Below are 27,760 nucleotides of genomic sequence, written 5' to 3'. Positions count from 1 at the left end.
TCCTCTGCTGACACGCAGGGTCCATGGATTCATGAGTGTCCCCATGCCCGTTCACGTCCATCTGCTTGATACAATTTGAAACGTGACTGGTCCGACCAGGCGACATGTTTCCAGTCCAGTGTCGGTGTTGAAGGGCCCAAGCGAGGCGTAAAGCTTTGTGTCGTGCAGTCAACAAGGGTACACGATTGGCTCTTCGGCTCCGAAAGCCCATGTCGATGATGTTTCGTTGAATGGTTCGCACGCTGACACTTGTAGATGGCCCAACTATGAAACTGCAGCAGTTTGCCGAAGGGTTCCACTTCTGTCACGTTGAACAATTCTCTTCAGTCGTCATTGGTCCCTTTCTCGCAGAATCTTTTTCCGGCCGCAGCGATATCTGAGATTTGACGTTTTACTGGATTCCTGATATTCACGGTACACTCGTGAAATGGTCGTACGGGAAAATGCCCACTTCATCGCTATCTCGGAGACGCTGTGTCCCATCGTTCGTGCGCCGACTATAACACCAAGTTCAAACTCACTTAAATCTTTATAACCTGCCATCGTAGCAGCAGTAACAGATTTAACAACTGCGCCAGATACTCGTAGTCTTATATAGACGTTGCCAACTGCAACGCCGTATTCTGCCCGTTTACATATCTCTGTATTTGAATACGCATGCCTGTAACTGTTTCTTTGGCGCTTTAGTGTATAAACAATTGCGACATCCACACCAGTGTGTTAGATTAAATGGCTAATTTGTGAAACACTCCATTGCTAGCTTAGAGCGTGTGGTGACTCTCACGTGTACAATCAGATGTGAGAATATCACCCGCGTAAATGTATGACATAACCGTATGCTTTGCACAGTTAATGTGTGAATCGGTACAACCTCCGAACATGTACCCGCCAACCACGCGCAGAAAGCTTTGTGCAGAGGAGCCAGATGACACGTAAGGAGAAATGCCAGGCACTGCCTTGTTACTACAAATGCCCGGGGTGACGGACTGAATCGGTTGCTTATTGCATAACGTCGTGTATTGCGTACAGAATATGTACAAACCGACCAGAAGATTAGAGACTGCCGCAGATCGGCGAAAGCCAGACAGGAGTATAGTGGATACCGTTTACATCTGGAAATGGCTATGATGGAACTACAAGATTAAAAACCAACATCTGGACTATCGTACAAATCAGTGTTTGAAACAGGTGGAGAAAACGACTGTGGTGGAGCACACACTATATGAGCACGACCATGTAATGAAATTCGCTGGCACACAGGGTCTCACTGTGGAGAAAAATACCACCCCCGCTAGTTCATCGAAGCTCTTGAAATCAATAATAGCCGCGAGGGATTAGCCGAGCGGTCTAAGGCGCTACAGTCTGTGTGGCTGGTCCCGGCAGAGGTTCGAGTCCTCCCTCGAGCATGGGTGTGTCTGTTTGTCAAAAATGGTTCAAATGGTTCTGAGCACTATGGGACTAAACATCTGTGGTCATCAGTCCCCTAGAACTTAGAACTACTTAAACCTAACTAACCTAAGGACATCACACACATCCATGCCCGAGGCAGGATTCGAACCTGCGACCGTAGTAGTCGCGCGGTCGTCTGTTTGTCCTTGGGATAATTTAGGTTGAGTAGTGTGTAAGCTTAGGGACTGATGACATTAGCAGTTAAGTCCCATAAGATTTCACACACATTTTGTACATTTTTTTAAAAATCAATAATAAGACAATTGTTTGAACGAAAATGGTGAAAGTGTAAAGATAAATGGAGCCTCGATTCCCCCACAGAGGCTGACGGGCATTGTAGGTAGCAGTTCGAGAACGACAACATTACAAAGGTAATGTCCTCAGACGATGGTGCCCAAAAACGCACATTCTCCGGCCCCAGTCTCGACTCCGGTACGCCACCAGCAACGAAGGGCGACTCCTTGGCAATGGTAGCCACTTGTGCAGACGAAACTTCAGAGAAATCACTGAATGAGCGTCGATGGATGACCCACAGACGAGCGCCTACAGGCAACCGTGAAACATGTGGCTACCGACACTCTAAAAAATTTATTTAGAAATTATCTTTGGATATTGCAGAAATGTGAAGTCACAGAGTGAAGCCACCCTCATGGATCTATGGGTTTCAGTTTTTACGGTTTACCATAATATTGTACAGTACTAGTGAGAATAATCGAATAGCTGTCAACTTCTTATCTTGAATCACGTGAGAAGGATAAATATTTTTTTCGATCCTTATTTCTTTAAAAAGAAATACAGTGCAAGTGAAACTTCCTGGCAAATTAAAGCTGGGGGGGGGGGGGGGGTTGTAATCTGGGAATGTTTCACTCTGCAGCGAGGGTGAGATGTTATGAAATTTACTGCCAGTTTAAAACTGTGTATCAGATCGGTATTTTAACGGGAAAGCTATCCTTTCCCGGTCACTGCCCTAAGTGGATGAGCTATTCAGACACGACTCGTAAGCCTCCCTCTCAACTTCAGTTCCGCTAATGCCTCATATCTTACATCCCAAGCTTCGCGAAAGCTGCACATACCTTGCAGGACTAGCACTTCTTGAAGAAAGGATACGGCGGGGAAAAGGCTTCCACAGCGTTGGGGTATATACAGGGTGGGCCAAGTGATACCGGCCTGGAAAATATTTCATGCATTTTAAGGCAGGCAACACAATTTACATATTTCACTCCCCCGAGGAGGACAATGTAAGCTGTCTGTCTTAAGTTGCATGAAATATTTTCCGGATCACTATCACTTTGCCCACCCTGTATATGAATTTAATAAACGATGTATGTAAAATACTGCATATGCTCGACTTGAGATCTTAGTCCAATTTTCTCGAATGAATCACCACCTTCACTTCGAAACGACAGTTTACTTCCCAGTAACCACATGATTTCTGGTGTTTACCAGCACCGTTACTCGTGTAGGCGTTTGCACACATGTAACAATAAATACCGTTTGCCTCGCACTTACTTTCAAGAGATCGTGGTCTCTCGCTTGCTAGTTGGCTATACGATTAATATTTTACGGATAACACTACAGCTGCAGTATTTACAGAATGTTTTGTAGCTTCAGTATGGTGGGAAAGAGACAGATATTATGCTTCTGTCCCGTACGAGGCAAGAGGAAAAGTAGTAGCAATGTTGTCAGGTTGAGCACCAAATTCTGCCATGAATACATGTACCAACAAGATAAATGTTTCAGATCTCCCCATGAGATATTAGAAGGAAGGTAAATTGGCGTACAAGTATTCCTCTCCACACAACACGAAATTTCTGCTTTTAATATAGGGTTGGTGTTAAGTTTCAAACACCACTGTACTCGGATTTTTTTGGATTGATAGTGCTTAGTTGCATATGTCTGCTTAGACATCGTGTACTATGTTTTTGTGACAGAGTGGAAGTAAAGCCTGGACCATTAATTTGTACCAGAGAAATGAAAACGGGGATAATTGCTTTATGATTGTTGACTAACGGAGACTACACTGAACAGAGAGCGCTCTTTACCTAACTGTGTCTAGGGTACAGGACTCCCATGTCCAGAGTTATAGGATGCTTGTGTGCTCATGGTAAATGGGTAATCTGAAAGCTGACGCGTACCATCAAACGGACAAATGAGGAAGAAGTGAGGTTAATGTACAACCTGAGAGCGGCGTATTACAGTTTTATGTGAAGCAATCTGTTAGTTTTTCATATCTTTACACAAACTTTATGATTACCTACAGACGCAATGACATATAATCTATTGCCATAGGACTAGATTATTTAAAGCTTCACAGAACTTCGGAAATTTAATTTTAACAATGATACTAGTATTTACTACGATATTTAGAGATAAAAATACTTTTTATTAGAGCACAATGAATTTGCATACCTGTAGATTCATTTTCAAGTGCCAACTAAAATTGACACATATGTATAGATCTGATCCCTACCGTTTCTTTGATTACCGCAAGGAAATTATTGCGTTGGTGGCATTAATTCACAAGGTATTTCAGAGATATGATCTATGTGTACGGCTTCAATTATACTTACTGCGACTGTTGACAATCTACTCTCGTGTTTCTTTAGTAGCGGAGCATTTAAGCAATTACATACGTGCAGTTTATCTGTGTTCGCGGTCGCTGCGCACAGTAAACACTGAGGACGTGCGCTGCAACAAATTATTACGATGATTTTCTTTCGTTGTCAAATTCATAAGCGACTACCACTTTTCAAAATGTTAAATTACAATGTTCCATGATGTTATTATTTTTCTAGTGCGTGTTCCATCTGTAATGTTTCTTCCTTACACGTCTGTCATCGGCATCTGTACAAATATTCCACAACCCACTGCAGAGTGCATTATGGAGAGCATTTCTGAGCGTCGTCCCTCACTCTTCATTCCTCTTTTGAACCGTGCAAAGTAAACTGAATGACTGGAGGGTGAATCCCATAAGTCTCCGGTTTTAGGCAGTTACAAATTTTATCTAACAGATTTCGCTTCTTCTCTTCCGTGATCTAAAATAATCCAATGTAGAGTGGATTTCTTCCGGCTGCCTGGCTCATTTACTTCCAAGAACTTCATGTAAAATACAGATTAAGTCTTATTGTAAACCACGGTACTTGCAGTTCTGCTTTAACTTGACTTCCGGTCCGGGTTTATATCTTTATATCCACATTTAAAGCAAAAGGATTGAAGACTAGATCCTGAAAACAGAAATAAAGTAAGATTTCCACTAAATTTTGAAACTGATATGATTTCGCTTGTTTTCATAGTCATGGAGAAGTTCACACGGCTTGTTTTGTGTGATAGTCAACTACTGGATTAATTCCTATTGTATTGTAGTTTTCTACTACAGTTATGTTCGAGTTAGCAGTATATATGACTATCTTTAGAGACAAATTTTATTCTTTACGAGGCATATAGTTTATCGCATTACGTAAATTGCTCTTACTTATAGCAGCATTACAAAACGATACTCGAATAGAGCGTCACTCCACTCACTTTTCTTTTAGGTTATTTAGTCGTAGCCAGTTCCTCTTTTCTTCACGTATGTTTCAAATTTCCTTTAACGTCTGTCCACTGGTAAGTGATAATTATCCTTTATTGTACTTTGTCTATGTGTTTCACAAGGAGTTACGATATCCCTTTAGATCCACAGTATAATCATTCACTCTCGGCAAGATGGCTGGTTGAAATAGCTGTTTCTACAGAAGTCGGCATATGACTTCATTCCGATGTTCACTTGTTTCTAGCCGCTACCAGCCATAGCTTTCAGTGCTATAAGCAAACAACATCTTCTTTAAATATATGAATAAAAATGAACTGTTTCAAATTAAATTACATGCATCATTTCTGTGAACTCCAAGTCCACGTGTTACGTCTGCTCTCCTTTACGAGTACGTAGACGCTCTAAATACAGTGATGGTACAGACTTCTATGTATGCAGCTACTCCTGTCAATCACTGCTCCCAGTGTCTTCAGGGTATTTTTAATAGTATTCCTACCCCTACTAAATAAATAAATAAATACATACATACATAGAAAAGGTTGTTCCATGGTGAATTAAATAAAGAAGGGTCTAATATAAGAACTCTGATATTGAGGATCATGTACATTCTTTTATTTGATTATTTGTCATCCATCACCATATGTAGTACAACTAAAATTTGTCACCGTGACATTCTAGATAGCGTATCTTTTGCCTTCGCGAACTTTTGCTATTCGATTCTCTCATGCTCTGTTCAGCTGACCAAATCATAACAACACAACCTTCTTTCACAGCCACTACTTATCGTGGCCTGCCACGAACTATGAATGCAGGAAGCTCTAACAATACACCTATGACGATCAGCAGTATACGTGACTTGTTCTGTAGTCAACTAAATATCATTTGATCTGCCATCGATAGCCAGACAGACTCTGAATGAAAAAATGCCAATAAAAATATAAAAATGAAAGAGCAAATAATACAAAATGCATGTATTACGTGTAGGTATACACGAACCTTACATGGCTGTTACATGTTCGCAGATATATATATATATATATATATATATATATATATATATATATATATATATATATATATATATATATATATATATATATATGAAATGATGTGAAACGACTTAGTTTACAGATCCATTTGACATAAAGGACACATATGTCTTTCAGCCTTATTCCTGCAACTATATACAGAAATATGCTTCTTTTACAAGCTACTGGTTTTGAATAAAAATTCATTTATGGAATAAGATTTGTCAAGAAGAAATGATTCTAGGTGAGGTAAAAACCTACTCTGCTACTTCTCAGACATTTTTGTTCTGGAGACTACTATCACCAAAGTAAGAGAATGTTGTAAACAGCATTCTTCCAACAGAAAGTCAGTGCCCTCCAAAATGTAACGTTTTCTTTTTTTTTTTGACTTGTCAGTCTTCTGACTGGTTTGATGCAGCCAGCCACATATCCCTCTCCTATGTCAAACGTTTCATTTCAGAGTAGCATTTATAGCTTACGTCCTCAATTATATGCTGGACGTACTCTAATATCTATATTCCTCTATAGTTTCTACCCTCTGCAGCTCCATCTAGTACTACTGATGATGTTATCCCCGATGTCTTAAAACATGTCCTATCACCTTGTCCCTTCTTTTTGTTAGCATTTTCCGTATATTCCTTTCCTCACTAATTTTGCGGAGCGCTTCCTCATTCCTTGCTTTGTCAGTCGACCTAATTTTCAACGTTTTCTGTAGCACCACGTATCAAATGGTTCGATTCCCTTCCGTTACGGTTTTCCCACAGTTCGTATTTCACTACCTCAGAATGCTGTGCTCCAAACATACAGTCTCAGAAATTTCTTCCTCAAATTAAGACCTATGACTGATGCTAGTAAGCTTCCCTTGACCAGGAACGCTCAGTGCTAGTCTGGTGTTTATTTCGTCCTTGCTCCACCCAAAATGGGTTCTTTTACTACCTATGTAGCAGAATTCGTTAACTTCATCCTTTTCGTGATTACCAATCCTGATGTTAGATTTTTCGCTGTTCTCATATCTACTGTTTCTCATTACTTTCGTTTTTTTTCAATGTACAATCAATCCGTAATCTGTATTCATTAGACTGTTCGTCACATTCAACAGATCCTGTAAGCCTTCTTCATTTTAACTGAGGATAGCAATGTCACCAGCGAATCCTACCATTTGTATCCTTTCATCTTGAATTTGAATCACACTCTTGAACATTTCTTTTATTTCTGTCATAGAATGAACAGTAGGGGAGAAGGACTACATCCATATCTTACACACTTTTTAGTTCGCGCACTTCGTTCTTGGTTTCCAAGTCTTGGTTCTCGTACATATTGTATACCGGGTGATCAAAAAGTCAATATAAACTTGAAAACTTAATAACATGTCATTCCAAGCATGTGTGTAAATTTGTACCTCTCTATCTACATTATTCCGTGATTTATTCAGTTTTCAAATTTATACTGACTTTTTGATCATCCGGTATTACGTGCCTTTCGGTAAAGCTTACCCTTACCTTCCTCAAAATTTCGTACACCTTCCATCATGTACCATGGAGACTGCACGCTTTCAGAAGTAGAGTACAAGTGTGTGGTGAGTACAGCCGCTGTAATACGATCCTAACGGTGTGGTTCCTTCTGCCTGTGCCCGCAGGGAGGTGAACAGCAGCGCGGAGGCGGGCCCGCCGGCGCGGCCGCAGCTGATGTCGCAGCAGTCGAGTGTGTGGGCGCGCCGGCAGCAGGCGGTCTGCGTGCGGCACGCCTTCAAGCACTACGGCTCCAACAAGAACCCCAACCACGTGCTCACCAACCTCAACATGACCGTCGCCAAGGGCACCATGTGAGTACCACCCGAAACACTACCCCTCTCCTCACTGCCAAGTGGCTCATACTCTAGCGCCCGTTAAAATGGCAACCCCACAGAGGAAGTATGCAGCAAACGTCTAATTCTTTAAAGCGTTTATTAATGGTCCTGTCAACATTTCCTGTATTTATTAGGCGACTAGATTCGAACCTTACAGATTCATTGATCTACGGAGGCTGCACTGACAGTGCCTGATCTTAATAACAAACATTGGGTGGCAACACATTCTGTGTAAATGTTTGTAGGATGAATGCTTCAATCCACACGTGCCTGTTCCCACGTCAAAATCAAATTGGAGGTCAACATAACAGCACCAATCATCGAAAGTTTCTTGGTGCTGTTGGCTATGCTGACCTCCGGTTTGATTTTGGCTTGGTAACAAGTATGTGTGGATTGTGGCAGTCATCTTGCAAACATTTATAGAGCATGTGTTACCACTCAATGTTCATTATTAAGATCAGGCACTGTCAGTGCAACCTCAGTAGATCAGGCATGAAAAGGTACTTGTAAGGTTATAAACTAGTCGTCTAATGAATACTACAACTGTTGACAGAACCATTAATAGAAACTTTAAGGAATTTAAATAAAGTTGGTGTTGCCCATCAACGAAATGTTGTACTCAAGAAATGTCTAACTGGCGTGAAGTATAGTATACAAGTGGATATGTAAATTATTAGCATTTCAGCGCAGCTGCATAAAGTAGGCAGGAAACTAAATTATATAGCTGGTTTCTCACACACAGAACGCATCTGAATATGGATTGTTTGTGACAAGACCGTGTTAACGTTGTGTAAAATCAAGAAAAGTCTACTTGCACTTCTCAATATTCGACAGCAGCAGGATCGTGCCCAGTCGAGACTGTGGTTTATGGTTCTGCGATTCTGCTGCTCGCTTTGGTGGGGATCGGTCGCCTCCTGCCAATATGGAATCGATGGTTTCAGGAGGACCACACACAGCGCCATGTGGAATCTCAGTGGCTCCACGCGACTAGCGTCAGAGAGATATTATGGTATGTTAATAACATTTAGTTCCGGACCGTGTGAAAGGCATGACAGGCAGGAAGTTTTGAAACGCGGAACAAAGAACTCATTACGCTTTCTAAGTATGAAACAAACCATTCCACATTTGCAGAGCAATTAAAACATCACAACCAACATTCTATAAATACGGAACAAGATATGAAAACAATTAATCAGAATAAACAACCACAACAAATACCTTATACAAATGTATGAAAACTATCACATCCAGAAAGCGATTGCAGAGGACAAACATGTGATAAACGAGCAGACACACACACATCAACACAGGCTCTCTATCAAAATTAACGAAGGAAACCATTCCACCTGTACATGCACACATATGAAGGGCTTACTTCAATAGTGGTACAAGTCAATTTTTGTTCATTCTGAGATACAGAGTCCTAAAGTTAAATGAGCGCTGAAAAATCTGCAGTTGAGACGCCAGAAATATTCAAGTATACATACTGCAAGTATATATACTTAAATATTTCTGGTATCTCAACTGCAAATTTTTCAGCGCTCATTTAACTTTAGGACTCTGTATCTCAGAATGAACAAAATGGACTTGACCCACTATTGAAATAAGCCCTTCATATTCTCTCTCTCTCTCTCTCTCTCTCTTTCCTCTCTCTCTCTCTCTCTCTCTCTCTCTCTCACACACACACACACACACGCGCGCGCGCGCGCACGCACAAAACACAAACAGATCACAGATATCACAAAAATACGGTCAATACTTGGCAATAATATTCGATAGTTCGAAATACCATTCGACAGTCGGCAACACCAACCAAAACATAACAACAAAACGAGTGTTAAGACCCTTCTGCTGTGAAATCTGAAACGAATTTTGAAATGGTAGTTAGAAGAAGAAGAACAGTGGTAACACAGGAACAAGAGCACTACATATGGATTAACATCCGGGAAATCTGCAAGTTGAATTTTAAATTATTGCCTCATCACAGAAAAACAAAAAAGTGTCAGAAATATTTTTAACCAATATATACAACGTCCGAAATGTAAACAACAGTATAAATAAATCTGTGTATGTATTACAGGGCACTGAAGATGCGTCGCAAGGAATAAACGCGAAACTCTTAGGGCACAAAAATTGTGCTTCATTCAAAGTAAAAACTATCAACATACCGTAAACGATATCCTTTGGCTCGCATAGCCCGTAACTGGACAGCATCTGTTACGTTTCTAATGTGTTGCATCGGTTGCTATGGCTCATCTTCAAAGTTTGCATGACCTCATCTTTCAACAAGATAACGCAAGACCACTTGTTGCATATGCTGTCCTGGACTATCTTCGTGTAGTGAGTGTTCTAGTGATCTTATGGCCAAGTCTTTCTCCAGATCTCTTACCCACTGAAAACACTGAGCAGTGGTTTGTCAAGAGACTGTCACGTCACGATTCACAAGCCAGTTCGATGTGGAACAGAGCTGAAGCACCATGGAATGACAATCTGTCATCTATGTTCAGTTGGACTCAATACCCAACCACTGCCAGAGGCGGCAGCTCCGTTTACAAAATTTCGCACCATTTATAATCCGAAACCACCTACAAACTTATTCATATACTCTTTCTGCTCTACTGCGTACGCATAACAAGTAAAAATTTCTTATTTGCGATTCTTGCTTGCACTTTTTAATGTTCAGATCTGAATTTGATACAAGGATCGTTATGTTTAACTTTTACATCAAGTCAACTTACCAGGGTTGTGTATCTCAGTGGTTTATTTTACCGTTACTGAAAGTGAAGGTGGATTGTTGGTAGTCCGAAATCTGTAATATCTCAATAGACTTACCAAATGGGTTCATGGTATTCGCTAATGCTCTAAACACTGTATTATCAGTTACATTATTTTACGGCACACTTCATATTGTTACGCTTTTTGGGGTTGAAGATGTGGTGTTGACGCTTATTGTCAATAAAACTGAGCTGCATCTCGACTCGGTGCATATCAGTGACTGTAATACTAGCCATTGTTGGTAATGCATCGGAAATTCTATACTATCTTTATATATCAATAAATGGTAGTTTCCACACTTGCGAAAGTGTGAAAAATGTCTAAGAAAGAATTTCCTGAAGGAATAAATGTTGCTCTTCCACGTACGAGAACTTAAATTACTTTTGCGTTCTCTCGTACCTTCAGAGGAGGCACGTAAACTATTATGAAAATGCTTCGGTAGTTACCTGACCAGTTTCCCATACTCTTGTAGTCAGTAATGTCGATTACGAGTATCCAGTCGAAACTACCGGTTACATCATTCAGTGTAAGCCTCTCGAAGGGGGCATACAAGGCAGTACTCAGTCGAGAAACAGTGGACTGGCGTGATGGAAATATGGGTCGAAATATTGCTGGTCCAGCGCCGCCGCAAGAACAGGAATACCCGAGCCACTGCAGTGTTAACAGATGCTAACAGACGACCTGGTAGCGTCCTTCAGCCGCACGGTGGCCTCCTTAAGAATTCTGCCTCCGGCCAAGGACGCCGAAGCTTCCAGAAGGCGCAGCTAGCGACGTGTGCGGTCGTCGCCGAGTCTTGGCGCTTCACAGGCTGGTGATAGAGCGCCAGCAGACTGCGGCGATTACCCACATCAGCGTTCTGGACGAGAACTGAAATCCCTCGCACACTGAGATATTAAGAAAGCTCTACCTGTGATCTACTGAGTGAGGCAACAAACTGGTTGGGACACGAATCTCGCATTTAAGAGGAGCGGGGTTCAATTCCACGTCTCGAAATTGATTTAGCACGTCTGTATCTCCATCCATTAGCTTGATCAAGTACTGTGCTGATTGTTCCGACAAGTCCACTGTCGATTCCTTCTCAACTACCTGTGTAACCTAAACGTAGCTCCGGCTATGATAGCCTGAACGTAAACTAGATACACTACTGGCCATTAAAATTGCTACACCAAGAAGAAATGCAGATGATAAACGGGTATTCATTGGACAAATATATTATACTATAACTGACATGTGATTACATTTTCACGCAATTTGGGTGCATAGATCGTGAGAGATCAGTACCCAGAACAACCACCTCTGGCCGTAATAACGGCCTTCAAACGCATGGGCATTGAGTCAAACAGAGCTTGGATGGCGTGTACAGGTACATCTGCCCATGCAGCTTCAACACAATACCACAGTTCATTAAGAGTAGAGACTGGCATATTGTGACGAGCCAGTTGCTCAGCCACCATTGACAAGACATTTTCAGTTGGTGAGAGATCTGGAGAATGTGCTGGACAGGGCAGCAGTCGAACATTTTCTGTATCCAGAAAGTCCCGTACAGGACCTGCAATATGTGGTCGTGCATTATCCTGCTGAAATGTAGGGTTTCGCAGGGATCGAATGAAGGGTAGAGCCACGGGTCGTAACACCTCTGAAATGTAATGCACACTGTTCAAAGTGCTGTCAATGCGAATAAGAGGTGACCGAGACGTGTAACCAATGTCACCCCATACCACTACGCTGGGTAAATGGAAATGTCGTGTGGCTAGGGCCTCCCGTCGGGTAGACCGTTCACCTGGTGCAGGTCTTTCGATTTGACGCCAGTTCGGCGACCTGCGTGTCGATGGGGATGTAATGATGATGATTAGGACAACACAACACCCAGTCCCTGAGCGGAGAAAATTTCCGACCCAGCCGGGAATCGAACCCGGGCCCTTAGGATTGACAGTCTGTCACGCAGACCACTCAGCTACCAGGGCGGACACTACGCTGGGTGATACGCCAGTTTGGCGATGACGAATTCACGCTTCCAATGTACGTTCACCGTGATGTCGCCAAACACGGATGTTACCATCATGATGCTGTAAACAGAATCTGGATTCATCCGAAAAAATGACGTTTTGCCATTCGTGCACCCAGGCTCGTCGTTGAGTACACCATCGCAGGCGCTCCTGTCTATGATGCAGCGTCAAGAGTAACCGCAGCCAAGGTCTCCGAGCTGATAGTCCATGCTGCTGCAAACGTCGTCGAACTGTTCGTGCAGATGGTTGTTGTCTTGCATACGTCTCCATCTGTTGACTCAGGGAACGAGAAGTGGCTGCACGATCCGTTACAGCTATGCGGATAAGATGCCTGCCATCTCGACTGCTAGTGATACGAGGCCGTTGGGATCCAACACGGCGTTCCTTATTAACCTCCTGAACCAACCGATTCCATATTCTCCTAACAGTCATTGGATCTCGACCAACGCGAGCAGCAATGTCGCGATACGATAAACCGCAATCGCATAGGCTACAATCAGACCTTTATCAAAGTCGAAAACGTGATGGTACGCATTTCTCCTCCTTACACGAGGCATCACAACGTTTCACCAGACAACGCCGGTCAACTGCTGTTTGTGTATGAGAAATCGGTTGGAAACTTTCCTCATGTCAGCACGTTGTAGGTGTCGCCACCGGCGCCAACCTTGAGTGAATGCTCTGAAAAGCTAATCATTTGCTTATTACAGCATCCTCTTCCTGCCTGTTAAACTTCGCGTCTGTAGCACGTCATCTTCGTGGTGTAGCAATTTTAATGGCGAGTAGTGTATTATAAGTATGAAATGCTGTTGGTTATGCCGGCCGGAGTGGCCAAGCGGTTCTAGGCGCTTCAGTCTGGAACCGCGAGACCGCTACGGTCGCAGGTTCGAATCCTGCCTCGGACATGGATGTGTGTGATGTCCTTAGGTTAGTTAGGTTTAAGTAGTTCGAAGTTCTAGGGGACTGATGACCTCGGATGTTAAGTCCCATAGTGCTCAGAGCCATCTGCTGTTGGTTAAACATGGAGAACTAATATTTAAGATAGACTTCGATACAGTGTCACTTCCTTCCTCGAAGGATAAGATAAAGAGCAGTTACGATGCGACGTGGCCCAAAACGAATCAGTATTTCTTTTTAATAAAATGAAGCTATGTGGTTCCGTAGACATCTGGAAACAGCAAACAACTGTGATGCGTATGTGCTGACTGAAGCGATGGATGAAAATTTGCACCAAGGCTGTGATTCGAACCCAGGCGTCCTGCTCCGTAGGCAGACGCGTTAACGACTACGTATCCCGCCATAGTGGCTTTGTAAGACTGCAAGGACTACCCTAGCACGGCTTCCTACTCAATCCAAATTACCATTCACGCCTCAGCCCACTTGGTATTAACCGTTAAACTTGAACAGCATTGCAGAGGCTCTCCAACTGCAGTGGAATAGCACCTCACCATCGAACGAAACGGGCGATGCTGCCTGAAACACAGGCATAAGTGATTTTAATCATACGAAACTGTATGCTCCAGAGACCTTTTCAAGTACCCAAACATCTTTATGTACACTGAAGAGCCAAATAAACTGGTATAGGCATGCGTATTCAAATACAGAGATATGTAAACAGGCAAAATACGCGCTGCGGTCTGCAACGCCTACATAAGATAAGTGTCTGGCGCAGTTGTTAGATCGGTTACTGCTTCTAAAATGGCAGGTTGTCAAGATTTAAGTGAGTTTGAACGTGGTGTTATAGTCGGCGCACGAGCGATTGGACACAGCCTCTCCTAGGTAGCGATGAAGTGGGGATTTTGCCGTACAACCATTTCACGAGTGTACCATGAATATCGGGAATCCGGTAAAACAACAAATCTTCGACATTGCTTTGACCAGAAAAAGTCCCTGCAAGAACGGGATCAATGCCGACTGAAGAGAATCGTTAAACGTGACAGAAGTGCGACCCTTCCGCTAATTGCTCCAGATTTCAATGCTGGAGTATCAACGTCAGCGTGCGAACCATTCAACGAAACACGCCGGCCGAAGTGGCCGTGCGGTTAAAGGCGCTGCAGTCTGGAACCGCAAGACCGCTACGGTCGCAGGTTCGAATCCTGCCTCGGGCATGGATGTTTGTGATGTCCTTAGGTTAGTTAGGTTTAGCTAGTTCTAAGTTCTAGGGGCCTAATGACCTCAGCAGTTGAGTCCCCTAGTGCTCAGAGCCAGAGCCATTCAACGAAACATCATCGATATGGGCTCTCGGAGCAGAAGGCCCACTCGTTTCCCATTGATGACTTCACGACACAAAGCTTGACGTCTCGCCTGGGCCCGTCAGCACCGACACTGGACTGTTGATGCCTGGGAACACGTTTCCTGGTCGGACGAGTCTCGTTAGAAATTGCATCGAGCGGATCGACGCGTATGGATATGGAGACAGCCTTATGAACCCATGACGCTCCATGTCAGCAAGGAACTGTTCAAGCTGGTGGAGGCTCTGTAATGGTGTGAGGCTGTGCAATTGGAGTGATATGGGACTCATACGACTAGATACGTCTCTGACAGGGGACACGTACGTAAGAATTCTGATCACCTTTATCCATTCATGTCCATTGCGCATTCCGACTGACTTGGGCAATTCCATGAGGACAGTGCGACACGCTACACGTCCATAATTGCTACAGAGTTGCTCCAGGAACATTCTTCTGTGTTCAAACACTTCTGCTGGCCACCAAACTCCCCAGACGTGAACATTATTGAGGAAATCTGGAATGCCTTGCAACGTGCTGTTCAGAAGAGATCTCCAGCCCCTCATACTCTTACGGATTTATGGAGAGCCCTGCAGGATTAATGGTGTCAGTTCCCTCAAGCACTACTTCACACATTAATCGAGTCCATGCCACGTTGCGTTTCGGCACTTCTGCGTGCTCGCGGGGGCTCTACATGATATTAGGCAGGTATACAAGTTACTTTGGCTCTGCAATGTAATAATGAAATTATGTGGCTCCAGAGACCTTTCCGAGTCTCAAACATGTATTATGTATATATCATAGATGCTTGAGACTGGAAGAGGTCTCTGGAACCATGATGATGATGATGAGGTCCATACTCCGAGGAGCGTTGGGGACGATGCGGGAGATCCGCACCGCTGTACTAGGCAAGGTCCTAGCGGAGGTGGTTTGCCATTGCCTTCCTCCGACCGTAATGGGGATGAATGATGATGATGATGAAGACGACACAACAACCCCGCCGGGAATCGAACCCGGGACCCCGTGCGCGGGACGCTAGAAGGCTACCGCAAGACCATATAGTTTCATTTTATTAAAAAGAATCTATGCTTGGGTTTCAATCTTCGGTTTCGTTTGGTGCTAGGGCTAATACATTTGAAGAGCCTCTGCAGTGGCGTTAGAGTTTAGCGGTAATACCAAGTGGGCCGAGGCATGAATGGGAATTTGAATTGACGAGGGAGGCTTGCTAGGGTAGTCCGTGAACTGTGTAAAGCCCCTCTGACGGAGTGGTGCAGTGGTCGCATCTGCCTTGTGAGCAGGAGACCCGGGTTCGAATCCTGGGCTTCGCACATGTTTTCATTTTTCGCTTCATGCTGCATACATACATCACAGACGTTTGAAACTTGGAGCTATAGTCCGTAGCTATCATGGTGCCTTCGGTTACTACAGCAGGACTTGTGGAAAGCCAGGGAGTTCTCGATAGCATCATACTGCCACCATAGGCAGTTAAACACTGTGATACATTAAGTAATCGATCACCTAGTACAGGATGTCTTTGCAACGTACTTGCGACTCAGAGCTCGCGAAGGAAATGATAAATTTGAAAGTAGACATTTTAATGAAATTTTTGCGATGGGTCAGAAACTCCAGGTATCCTGGTACGGCGCTTGCTGACTCACAGTTGAAACACTGTTGTTGTGAGTCAGCAGTGCAGTCACGTGTTGTCCTCCCGGCTCGCTTCGCCAGTGCCGTCGACCAGGAAGGCTGGGCTGGGCTAGGCCAGGCTAAGGTACTCCAGGCCACGTGACCAGATTACCAGACCGGCTCCGCTAATGCTCCCCCCTGCCCCCCACCACCTCTACTGCCTAGCGACCTCGGTGTCAAACGTGACCCGCGTTTAAGGTATCTTACTGGAGACAGTGACCACGGTGCTGGATTCCACCGTAGGCATAGGCAGCGCGGAATTCAACTGAATGTAATCTTTGCCCCTTCCTAGCCATAAAATGTGAGAGTTCTATACTTCAGTCCGGAACCGCGCGACTGCTACGGTCGCAGATTCGAATCCTGCCTCGGGCATGGATGTGTGTGATGTCCTTAGTTAGGTTTAAGTAGTTCTAAGTTCTAGGAGACTGATGACCTCGGATGTTAAGTCCCATAGTGCTCAGAGCCATTTTTGGAGATATCTATACTGTGAATCTGGCTGGCACAGGTCCCCAATCTCTCCTTAAACCACATGCATCACATACAAACCGCGCTTCTCGGGTGCCAAAAACAAGTCCTTGTATAAGGTTTTACTTCCAGCGGATATTTTTGTACACGAAAGAGATAGACCAATCCACTTTCCAATTTTCTTTATGAATCGGCGATTCACTGAGCAGACTGTCCTACGGCCGCTAGGCAAATGAAATTTCTCGGCTTAAATTTCATTCAACTACGTTAAGTGGATGTATAGTGTTTCATTAGCGACCTGCCTCGGCTTCGCACTTGTACGACCAAGTTTCTACAGCCGGACAACTTGTTTGTCGGAGTGGTAATAAAATATATACTCCTTTCTCGTGAATCGGTCCATTAGTGAAAAACATATCAAAATCCCTACAGTAGTTGCTGAGTTTCGCCTTGACATACAGAAGGAAATACGAGCTGGGGATTTTAGTTTACAATATTTATAGAAACACTCGATCAAACTGCCTTTGTGAGTGTCTGGTGCTTTGTAGCTTACTCTTCATTACGTAACAATCTACAGAAACAAAACAATCTAATAAAGACCTCCGCATGCACTCATCACGAACATCCATAACACACTCCATGATCGCATGAGGGAATAAGTACTCTACATTAGTATTCACCTTCGGAGACGAATATCTTTGTAAATGGATCACAGCTTGCGGCCTCCTACTAATAACCCGCTAATTTGTGAACCCAGGTAATACAAACCGATCGAAGCCAATAATATTACACGACCAGTGGAGGAAATAAAAAGAAATAAAAAGAAGTGCATCTCAAATAGAGTTTACAAGAACATAGTTGACAAAAATTCATCGGATAGCGGTATGCACGTATACAGATGGCGGTTCGACCTCGTACACAAGGCATAAAAAGAGCAGTGCATTGGCGGAGCAGTCATTTTTAATCAGGAGATACACGTGAAAAGTCTTCCGACGTGATTGTGACCACACGACGGGAATTAATAGGCTTTGACGGTGAATGTAGTCGGAGCTAAAGTCATGGGACATTCCATTACGAAAATCGTTAGGGAATTCAATATTCCGAAATCCACAGTTTCAAGACTGTACCGAGAGTATAAAATTTCAGGCGCTACCTCTGACCACAGACAACGCAGTGGCCGACGATCTTCACTTAACGACCAATTGCTGCATCGTTTGCGTAGATTTGTCAGTGATAACAGACAAGCAACACTGCGTGAAATAACCGCAGAAATCAATGTGGGACGTACGACGAACGTATCCGTTAGGACAGTGCCGCAAAATTTGCGGTTAATGGGATATGGCACAGAACGACCGACGCGGGTGCCTTTGCCAACAGCACGACGCCGCATGCTGCGCTTCTCCTGGGATCGTGACCATATCGTTTGGTCCCTAGATGACTAGAAACCCGTGGTCTGTAAGATCAGTCCCGGTTTCAGTTGGTAAGAGCTGATGACAGGGTTCGAGGTTGGCGCAGATCCCACGAAGCCATGGACCCAAGTTGTCTACGAGTCACCATTTAAGCTGGCTGTGGCTCCATAAAGGTGTGGGCTGTGTTTATATGGAGTGGATACGTTTCTCTGGTCCAGCTGAACAGATCACTGATTAAAATTGGCTATATTCGGCTACTTGGAGACCATTTTCGGTCATTCATGGACTTCATGTTCCCAAACAACGAACGGATTTTTATGGATGACAATGCGTCACGCCATCAGTCCACAATTAATCGCCATCGGTTTGAGGAACATTCTGGACAGTTCGAATGAATGATTTGGCCACCCAGATCGTCCGATATGAATCCCATCGAACATTTTTGGGACATATATGGATATGGTGTCTGTTCTTTCGGACATGTCGAACATGGTGACCTGCAGCCGTCTAGAACGAAATTAGAACTACATATTAATACCTTCAGCTGCTGACGGGCGTTGATATATATCAACGGGGACAGGTGAAAATGTGCGCCCCGACTGGGACTCGAACCCGGGATCTCCTGCTTACATGGCAGAGCAGGAATAATAACCAAACAGGATACGTAATTTATACAGGGTCTGACTTGAACCCAGGACACAGAGGATAGTGCGACAGCCAGGAACTATCTCGCGCACGCCTTCTCGCGCACGCCTCCCGCGAGACCCACATCCTCACCTTGTATGCCCACACACTAAAGAGCGACGGCACTAGGCAATGGATGATTGGAATCGAGGGATTCGCAGTAATGAATCCGCTATGTCCTGCGGCATGACGACGGAAGCGTTTGGGTTTGGCGAATGCCTGGAGAACGTTACCGGCCAATGTGTAGTGTCATCACTGAAGTACGGAGGTGGTGTTACAATACAGGGGTGTTTTTCACGGTTAGGATGTTGACCCTTCATTGCGCTGAAGAAAGTGCAAACTGCGGGAGGGTATGGACACATTTGATAACATTATGTACTGTATATGGAAGAGGATAGAAAAGTAATCGTTCGCATAAGATGACTGTATCAGCATGACCTTGCACCCTGTCATAAAGCAGCACCTGTGAGACGGCGCTTTGTGGGCAATAACATCCCGAAATGGATGGCCTGCCAAGGTGTGATGTCCCTGGCCGTGGACGACAAAGTTTTATTTCGCTAGAAGCTCGCCTTAATGCAGCTTCATACACGTGAAGTAGCATATCGTACAAAAGTGGAGTGAGGTACAAGCGACAGATGTATCAGTATGTACCAGTCCCGTGGGAGAGTCCGCCAACTGTACTGAACGTGCTTCTGATTTGTCGGCACGTTCGGGTGCTAGGAGTCAAAACCCCTAACTTAATTATTAATTATTTATACATTTTCCATTGTATTTAACCCAATTTTGAGTACAACAATCTCTCATGGTTACCCTACGAGTCTGTCTTTTTGTTTATTAAATTTCACTAGTTTTGAGAAACATAAGAGTAACGATATTACAGCCGAAGTGCTTCGGACACCCTCGGGTCGTTTTGGCATGCCTGGGAGACGAAGTCCTTCAGCTGTGACAGTTATTATGTTTCGGGCGTTCTGGAGAGTCGGACACACATCTCTGTTTCGGGAATTCTGGAGGGCCGGACCCCGTAACTCTGTTTTGGCCTCTCTGGAGGGTCTGACACGTGTCTCAGTATCGTGCATTACTTAGTAATGAATATGTAATACTCAACTCTGTCTAGTGCGTACTGGAGATCCGGACATGTATATTATATTTCGGAAGTTGAATGGAAAAGTTAAGATACAATTCAGAAAGCTATGTGTCAATATTTGAATAATAACTAAACAGGATACATAATTTATGCAGAGGCGGCCCTGAACCCAGTGAAGCATCTTTGAGATGTGTTAAAACGTCGACTTCGCTCCAGACCTGAGCGTCAAGCATCATTACCTTCTCTAGTTTCGGCTCCTGAGGAAGAATGGGGTGCCATTCCTTCACAGACATTGAGACATTTGATTAGAAGTACCTCCAGCAGAGTTCGAGCCGTCATAAAGGAGAAGGGTCCATATACTTTTGATCAGAAAGTGTATGCGGTATGAGTAAAGTGACAGAACACCTCAAAACAGAAATGAAAGTGAAAAGGAACACAATCGTGTACTATTAATCGTAAATTATGAAGACTGGGAAGAATTTTTGAGTGGTATGGACACCAAAGTTAAAGAATTTAGATCAACGGTAAGCAAAGCAAAGTGATGAATATTAGAATGAGAGTAGTGTCTTGTTTAAAGCGAAGAACACACGCTCTTGTTAAAAGCGAAGAACACACACAGCGGAAGAACAGAAATGTTAGCTGTCTAGAGAGCAAGATTATACAAGCTGCCTGAAGGTAAGCGAACGTCGAAAACGGCACAAACGAGGAATGTTTTCTTTAATAGAAGATTATTCACGCAGGACTGAGGAAGAAGGTTATTTACGTTTACAGCACATAATGCTCAGCAGTGAAATGAGACCCAGAAGCATTTGAAATGTGGTGGAACAGGAGGTTTTCAAAATCACGTGAACAGCTAAAGTATGAACACAGTTAAAATTACAGGCAAGCTACGAAATTTGTTGAAAAGCCGTACAAGCAGTAAGAGAGTCAGGGAGAGGGCATTATTTTCCATGTATGCTAAGGTGTAGAAGCATCGTTAACTCAGGACTGAAAAATTTTCGCAGCGAATGACCTAATGGTCTTGAGATTTCATCACAAATTGCTCTACATCATTTGCTACTAGTCAGTATTCATTACGTGTTCCAACTTTCTTCAGACCAATACTGAATTAATTAATTCGTCTGTCTTTTCGGTGGGATATGAAGCAATTTGGGTTTGCTAAGATTTTCTTATTCGGAAGGGATTGAGGGGAGGGGGGGCATAAATGTCCTCACTTGGCCCTCGGTGGGTACGCCATTGAACTGAAACGAACAGTAGAGAGTTAATAAAGTATGTATAAATAAATTTTAGAATATGCAGAAAGGATTATGGAGGAGATTCGGTACGAGTGTAAAGGTAGGCATAATTGTAGTAAGAGATGTAGGACGGCATCTTCGAAACGCGCACGACTGAATAATTGCTGCATTCTTGCAGGGACGCCTATCTTTTGGCAAAGTGCCTGTCAGATGCACTCGCAGCAAGATGTTGGCAGTAGCGAGTCGGCCGCCAAGAACCTCCGCGCCAGCTGTGCTGTGTCCCCTGCGGATGCGTCCTGGGACGGACTTGGTGTGGGTCGTGGGTGAACGAACTGACCGGCCCCAAAGGGATAGGCATCCCGCAGCACTGCAATAACCCGGCCACACACCTGCTCTGCTCAGTTGGCCGCCCTCTGCACGCGCTCATGCGTCATAAGCGACTCTCTCAGTAAGTGTGCAGGCGCTACAGGAGGCCGAAATGCACGCGTTTAATTACACGATGACTGGCGTGAGGTCTGGAACAGGACAATATCTTGAGAATTGCAAATAAAGTACGTAGTTGATATAATACTTAACTTTAATCCACAATTGTAGAACATCTCTCTTGATGATACATGCTTCACATAATAAATATCAATTGAATACGGCGCCTTGCTAGGTCGTAGCAAATGTAGCTGAAGGCTATGCTAACTATCGTCTCGGCAAATGAGAGCGTATTTGTCAGTGAACCTTTGCTATGGACGTCGGCTGTACAACTGGGGCGAGTGCTAGTACGTCTCTCTAGACCTGCCGTGTGGTGGCGCTCGGTCTGCGATCACTGACAGTGGCGACACGCGGGTCCGACGTATACTAATGGACCGCGGCCGATTTAAAGGCTACCACCTAGCAAGTGTGGTGTCTGGCGGTGACACCACACGAGGCAATTTACGGGGAGCCCGTGTCGATATAACATCGCCACGAAATGCCGGAAGACACGTTCATGGTCAACGTTCGAGGGTTCTACTTCGATTCCGAAGATTGTCGTCTGTTTCCATGAGGACTTGAAGTAAATATTGAAATTAAATGCCGTCATGGAGGACTGTTACAATAATGGCTGTACTTTGATTTATCATTTTACAATACGTGAAGATATACATTCCACAACGATGTAAAAGGAACTGACTGGCCACGATTGCTTACAATGTGCATTATGAGTGCTCTTGCCTATATTAACTGTGTCTCAGGAAAGTTACCATTCTTTTACAGGCTCTACAACAGCAAACTGTAGCATTTATATTATCGGGACGCTAACTTAATGACAGTTAAAATACATATCTGCAGGCCGGAGTGACCGAGCGGCTCTAGGCGCTACAGTCTGGAACCGCGCGACCGCTACAGTCGCATGTTCGAATCCTGCCTCGGGCATGGATGTGCGTGATGTCCTTAGGTTAGTTAGGTTTAAGTAGTTCTAAGTTCTAGGTGACTGATGACCTCAGAAGTTAAGTTCCATAGTGCTCAGAGCCATTTGAACCAATACATGTTTATAGTTTGCAGACATTCTAAAATGGCTCTGAGCACTATGCGACTTAACTTATGAGGTCATCAGTCGCCTTGAGCTTAGAACTACTTAAACCTAACTGACCTAAAGACATCACACACATTCATGCTCGAGGCAGGATTCGAACCTGCGACCGTAGCGGTCACGCGGTTCCAGACTGAAACGCCTAGAACCACACGGCCACACCGGCCGGCTTGCAAACATTATTGTATGGTAGATCTGCAATGTCTGGAATTGTTTATAAAAAACTGAAACATCCTGGCAGATTAAAACTGTATGTCGGATCAGGACTCGCACTCGTAACTTGTCTTTGGTAGCCAATACTTTTGCCGACTGTGCTGGCCAGGTGCGGAATGCGACTCGCAGTCACAGGTTTACTTCACCTCTACCTTTTACGAGGTGCGTTCAGTAAGTAATGCAACACATTTCTTTTCTTGGCAAACTTTGGTTGAAAAATGCTGAATTTGTTTGGGGCATCGTGGAATATTGCCAGTTCATCCCCTTTAGTTTCACGAAGTTCCGATAGGTGGCGGCGCTATACGTAGCCTTCAAAATGGCATCTGTAACAAGGAGTGTTCTAAGCAGACAGCTGCCATTGAGTTTCTTTTGGTGGAAAAACGGAGCATCGCAGATATTCATAGGCGCTTGTAGGATGTCTACAGAGACTTAGCTGTCAACAAAAGCACGGTGAGGAGTCTGTTATCACCGTAGCAAAGCGCCCAAATCCGTCCAATCTTCGACGCGCCGGCCGGTCACACACAGGTGTGATCCCTGCAATGTTGGAACGTGCGGGCTCTGCTTTTCGAGGTGGTCAACGGGTCACAAACACATCGCTACGCAACTGGACTTCTCTGTTGGTAGTTCTAACACTCTCGTCCACCAGTTGGGGTACTGAAAGGTGTGTGCTCACTGGTTTCCGCGCGACCTGTCAGAAGAGCATAAAGAGTAACGAAGGAGACCTGCCAGTAAACAAAAGCACGGTGAGCCATTGGGCGAGGCGTGTGTTATCATCGCAACAAGGTCGCGTAAAGCTCTCCGATTTCCCGCGTGCCAGCTGGTCGCATACAGCTGTGACTCCTCCAGTGTTGGAACGTTCGGATACTCTCATTCCTCAAACCGGTCGCGATTAATTGTGGACTGATGATATGACGCATTGTCATCCATAAAAATCCGTTCGTTGTTTGGGAACATGAAGTCCATGAGTGACTGAAAATGGTCTCCAAGTAGCCGAATATAACCATTGTCGGATCGCAATCAAACACCTCGCTTCCCAATTGGACGTCTTTGTTGGTAGTGCTGGCACACTCGTCCACCAGTTTGGGTACTGAAAGGTGTGGTCCCGCTGGGTTCTTCATCCACCCTACAGCTCGGATCACGCACCTTCCGTCTGGCCCAATGAGAATGCACTCCGCGGGAAGCAATACGTGTATGGTGGGAAGTCAGAAGGATTGATGCAGCAAGACGTTGGAGCAATACGTGTATGGTGGGAAGGTTATCGATGCAGCAGGACGTTGGTTCCGACGTAGACCAGTAGAGTGGTACCATGGGAGCAAACAGGTCCTCCCAGAAAGGTGGTGGAAGACCCTGGCATTGAACGGAGGTTACTTCGAAAAATAGGGTTTTGTAGCTAAAAGAGTGGAGATTAATATGGACTATTGGAATAAAACTAACCGGATTTCAGAAAAAAATATATTTCATTACTTACTGAACGCCCCTCGTATATTTCACAGAAGTTCTCTTGCATACCTTGTGCCACTAACACTCCTGCAAGTCAGAATATTGCGGAGATATTTCTCAGCCACAGTTTGGAGGGCCGGCCGGTGTGGCCGTGCGGTTCTAAGCGCGTCAGTTTGGAACCGCGTGATCGCTACGGTCGCAGGTTCGAATTCTGCCTCGGGCATGGATGTGTGTGATGTCCTTAGGTTAGGTTTAAGTAGTTCTAAGTTCTAGGGGACTGATGACCTCAGTACTTAAGTCCCATAGTGCTCAGAGCCATTTGACCCATTTGAACAGTTTGGAGGATTGTTTCCAGAACTAAACTCTCTCTTTGCGCTGATATGAAACTTCCTGGCAGATTAAAACTGTATGCTGGACCGGGATTTCAACTGGGAACCTAGCGCTAGTGCCACGAGGTATGTGCACGAGAACGTTTGTTTGAAGTTCCGAAGGTAGCGGGGAGGTGTTGGCGAAAGTAAAACTGTGAGGGCGGGTAGCTTAGTCAGTAAGAGCACAGACAGCCAAAAGCGAGGTTTCTGGATCGAGCCCGAGTCAGGGCGCGGCACACAGTTTTAACTGTCATAAAGTTGCAATCACCGCACGATCTGCTGCGCAGTGAAAGATCCATTCTGGATGTAATGAAATTGGTTATACGAGTACAAACAGGCCAGATATAATCTGAGATCTACGATTTTTAAGTACAGTTTATTTCTGTGCATCTTTTCAAATTTTGTGCTCAAGGCGTAAGGTGCAAACTCGAGATTCCTTGCATCGTTTTCTAAAATGGTTCAAATGGCTCTGAGCACTATGGGACTTAACTGCTGTTGTCATCAGTCCCCTAGAACTTAGAACTACTTAAACCTAACTAACCTAAGTACATCTCACACATCCATGCCCGAGGCAGGAGCCAAACCTGCGGCCGTAGCGGTCGGGCGGTTTCCCGCGGTTCCAGACTGAAGCGCCTAGAACCGCTCGGCCACAGTGGCCGGCCCACGTTTTCTCTACAGAAGACGTCGTTTACAGCGATGGTGACAGTAACGTGCTTCTAAGCTGTCAGTATATTAGAGACTATTTTTGTACGCACAAAATATGCCTGGACATTCATCGTATCCAACGCCCTGACCAAGGCTGCTAGCAGCAGTAGGTGCAAAGACAGTGCACCGTTTCACAGTATGATGCGCTCTGCAGTCTAGAAGAATGTTATAGAAGACTCACAATGACACTATCTCACGTTCGTATTAGTCATGGTAGATTCTGATACACATTTCTATAAAAAGAAACTGAATAAGAGGAATCGTTCAGAGAAGTGCAAGAACATAATAAATTCTGACAAAACACTTCAGCCGGCCGCGGTGGCCGAGCGGTTCTAGGCGCTTCAGTCTGGAACCGCGCAACTGCTACGGTCGCAGGTTCGAATCCTGCCTCGGGCATGGATGTGTGTGATGTCCTTAGGTTAGTTAGGTTTAAGTAGTTCTAAGTTCTAGGGGACTGATGACTTCAGATGTTAAGTCCCATAGTGCTCAGAGCCATCTGAACCATTTTGAACCAAAACACTTCACGGTTGAGGTTTGATAGCTTCTGCCATTTGCGTAAAACGAATTACGTAAAATAAGGTGACGCTGTTAAAAGGCTTATTACGTCTACAGGTTCATCTGTCAGTGAAAAAAGCGCAGAATCACTGCAGATATTTCCATCATTGCGCTGATACCACTGCCGATAATTATAAAATGTGCAAGTCACTGCAGCACTTAAAGCAGAGTATCCTAACAGCTGCACGTGCGCCACTGTATATTTCTACACAAGAAATAAAAACTTTGTTCTTTCCAGAGGTCAGTCCAACATCGTGCGTTGTAGTGTTTCTTTCGAGATGTTACCTTGGCTCTTGTGATTTTGTGCGTCATGTTTATCTGATAAAAACTTGTTTCGCCTGCGTCACACTTACTTCCACGCATTGTTGTTCACAGTGGAATAGATCAGTGCCACACAGCTGCGTCTTAAATATCTACCTTCTTAATCCGTTCTTTTCAATGCGGTATCTGATCAATTTAGTTAATGTTCCCTTTTCGGTGTCACTCCTGGTGAGAGGTAACAGCCTTTGAATGAAGGGAGAACAGCTATGAAAACAAATGAATGAGGAAGTTAAACGGGCATTCATCGAACTTGTAACGTTACATGTCTGTTCCTGCATCTAATTTTGGCTTGTGAGAGTCAGGTTAACGTGCGTGCAGAAGCATTTATAAGCAGTCGTTTTCCCATCTCTCACTGCGCAAATGGAATCGGAAATAAAATCGATAATGAGGTTACGCTGTACCCTCCGCCGTGCACTATACAGTGGTTTGCTGAGTATATGTGTAGGCAGGGTGCCGTAGATTTGTATAGAAAATTAACGTTAAAATTGATATCTGAATGTTCAGCTCGACACTGGTACAGCTGGTACAAAGCTTCGATCTTCAAACATACAGGACGCTGACGACCTTGCTTTTTAGTACTCTGAAATAGCAACCATCACACACACACACACACACACACACACACACACACACACACACCGAGCGAGGTGGCGCAGTGGTTAGACACTGGACTCGCATTCGGGAGGGCGACGGTTCAATCCCGCGTCCGGCCATCCTGATTTAGGTTTTCCGTGATTTCCCTAAATCGCTCCAGGCAAATGCCGGGATGGTTCCTTTCAAAGGGCACGGCCGACTTCCTTCCCCGTCCTTCCCTAATCCGATGAGACCGATGACCTCGCTGTCTGGTCGCCTTCCCCAAACCAACCAACCAACCAACCAACACACACACACACACACACACTCACACAAGCAAATATCATCTTGTTCAGTTTTGTGCCCTCACTAAACATTGATGATTCGTATCAGTAGCGAATAGTACAAAATCTCGTGGCAAAGGTAAGATCTGCGGTCACTTCCTTATATCTGTGTGTCTTTTAACTCAGCAACCGAAAGACATACGCAATATTGTTCGATTCATTTCTGTTTATAAGAGATATTTCCTTTATAGAGATTATCTCGCTGAACTACGCAAAAGTACATCAGAAGGCCCACTGTCAACTCCATAGTCTATCGTTGTGAAAC

At 44.4% G+C, this 27,760-nt stretch overlaps 1 protein-coding gene across 1 annotated transcript in view; it reads left to right on the top strand.

Moving 5' to 3' along the window:
- The window catches only part of LOC124788203 (ABC transporter G family member 20), a 395,732-nt gene that overhangs the window by 176,062 nt on the left and 191,910 nt on the right, over positions 1-27,760 (top strand). The window contains exon 2 of the mRNA XM_047255380.1: positions 7,643-7,828. Within this exon, the coding sequence (XP_047111336.1) occupies positions 7,643-7,828 (186 nt within the window). The remainder of the gene's footprint in view (positions 1-7,642; positions 7,829-27,760) is intronic.

Source organism: Schistocerca piceifrons, chromosome 3 (genome assembly GCF_021461385.2).
Source record: "Schistocerca piceifrons isolate TAMUIC-IGC-003096 chromosome 3, iqSchPice1.1, whole genome shotgun sequence".
Taxonomy (NCBI): Eukaryota; Metazoa; Arthropoda; class Insecta; order Orthoptera; family Acrididae; genus Schistocerca; species Schistocerca piceifrons.
Note: the sequence above shows the minus strand (reverse complement) of the source record. Positions and strands in the feature narration are given on the sequence as shown.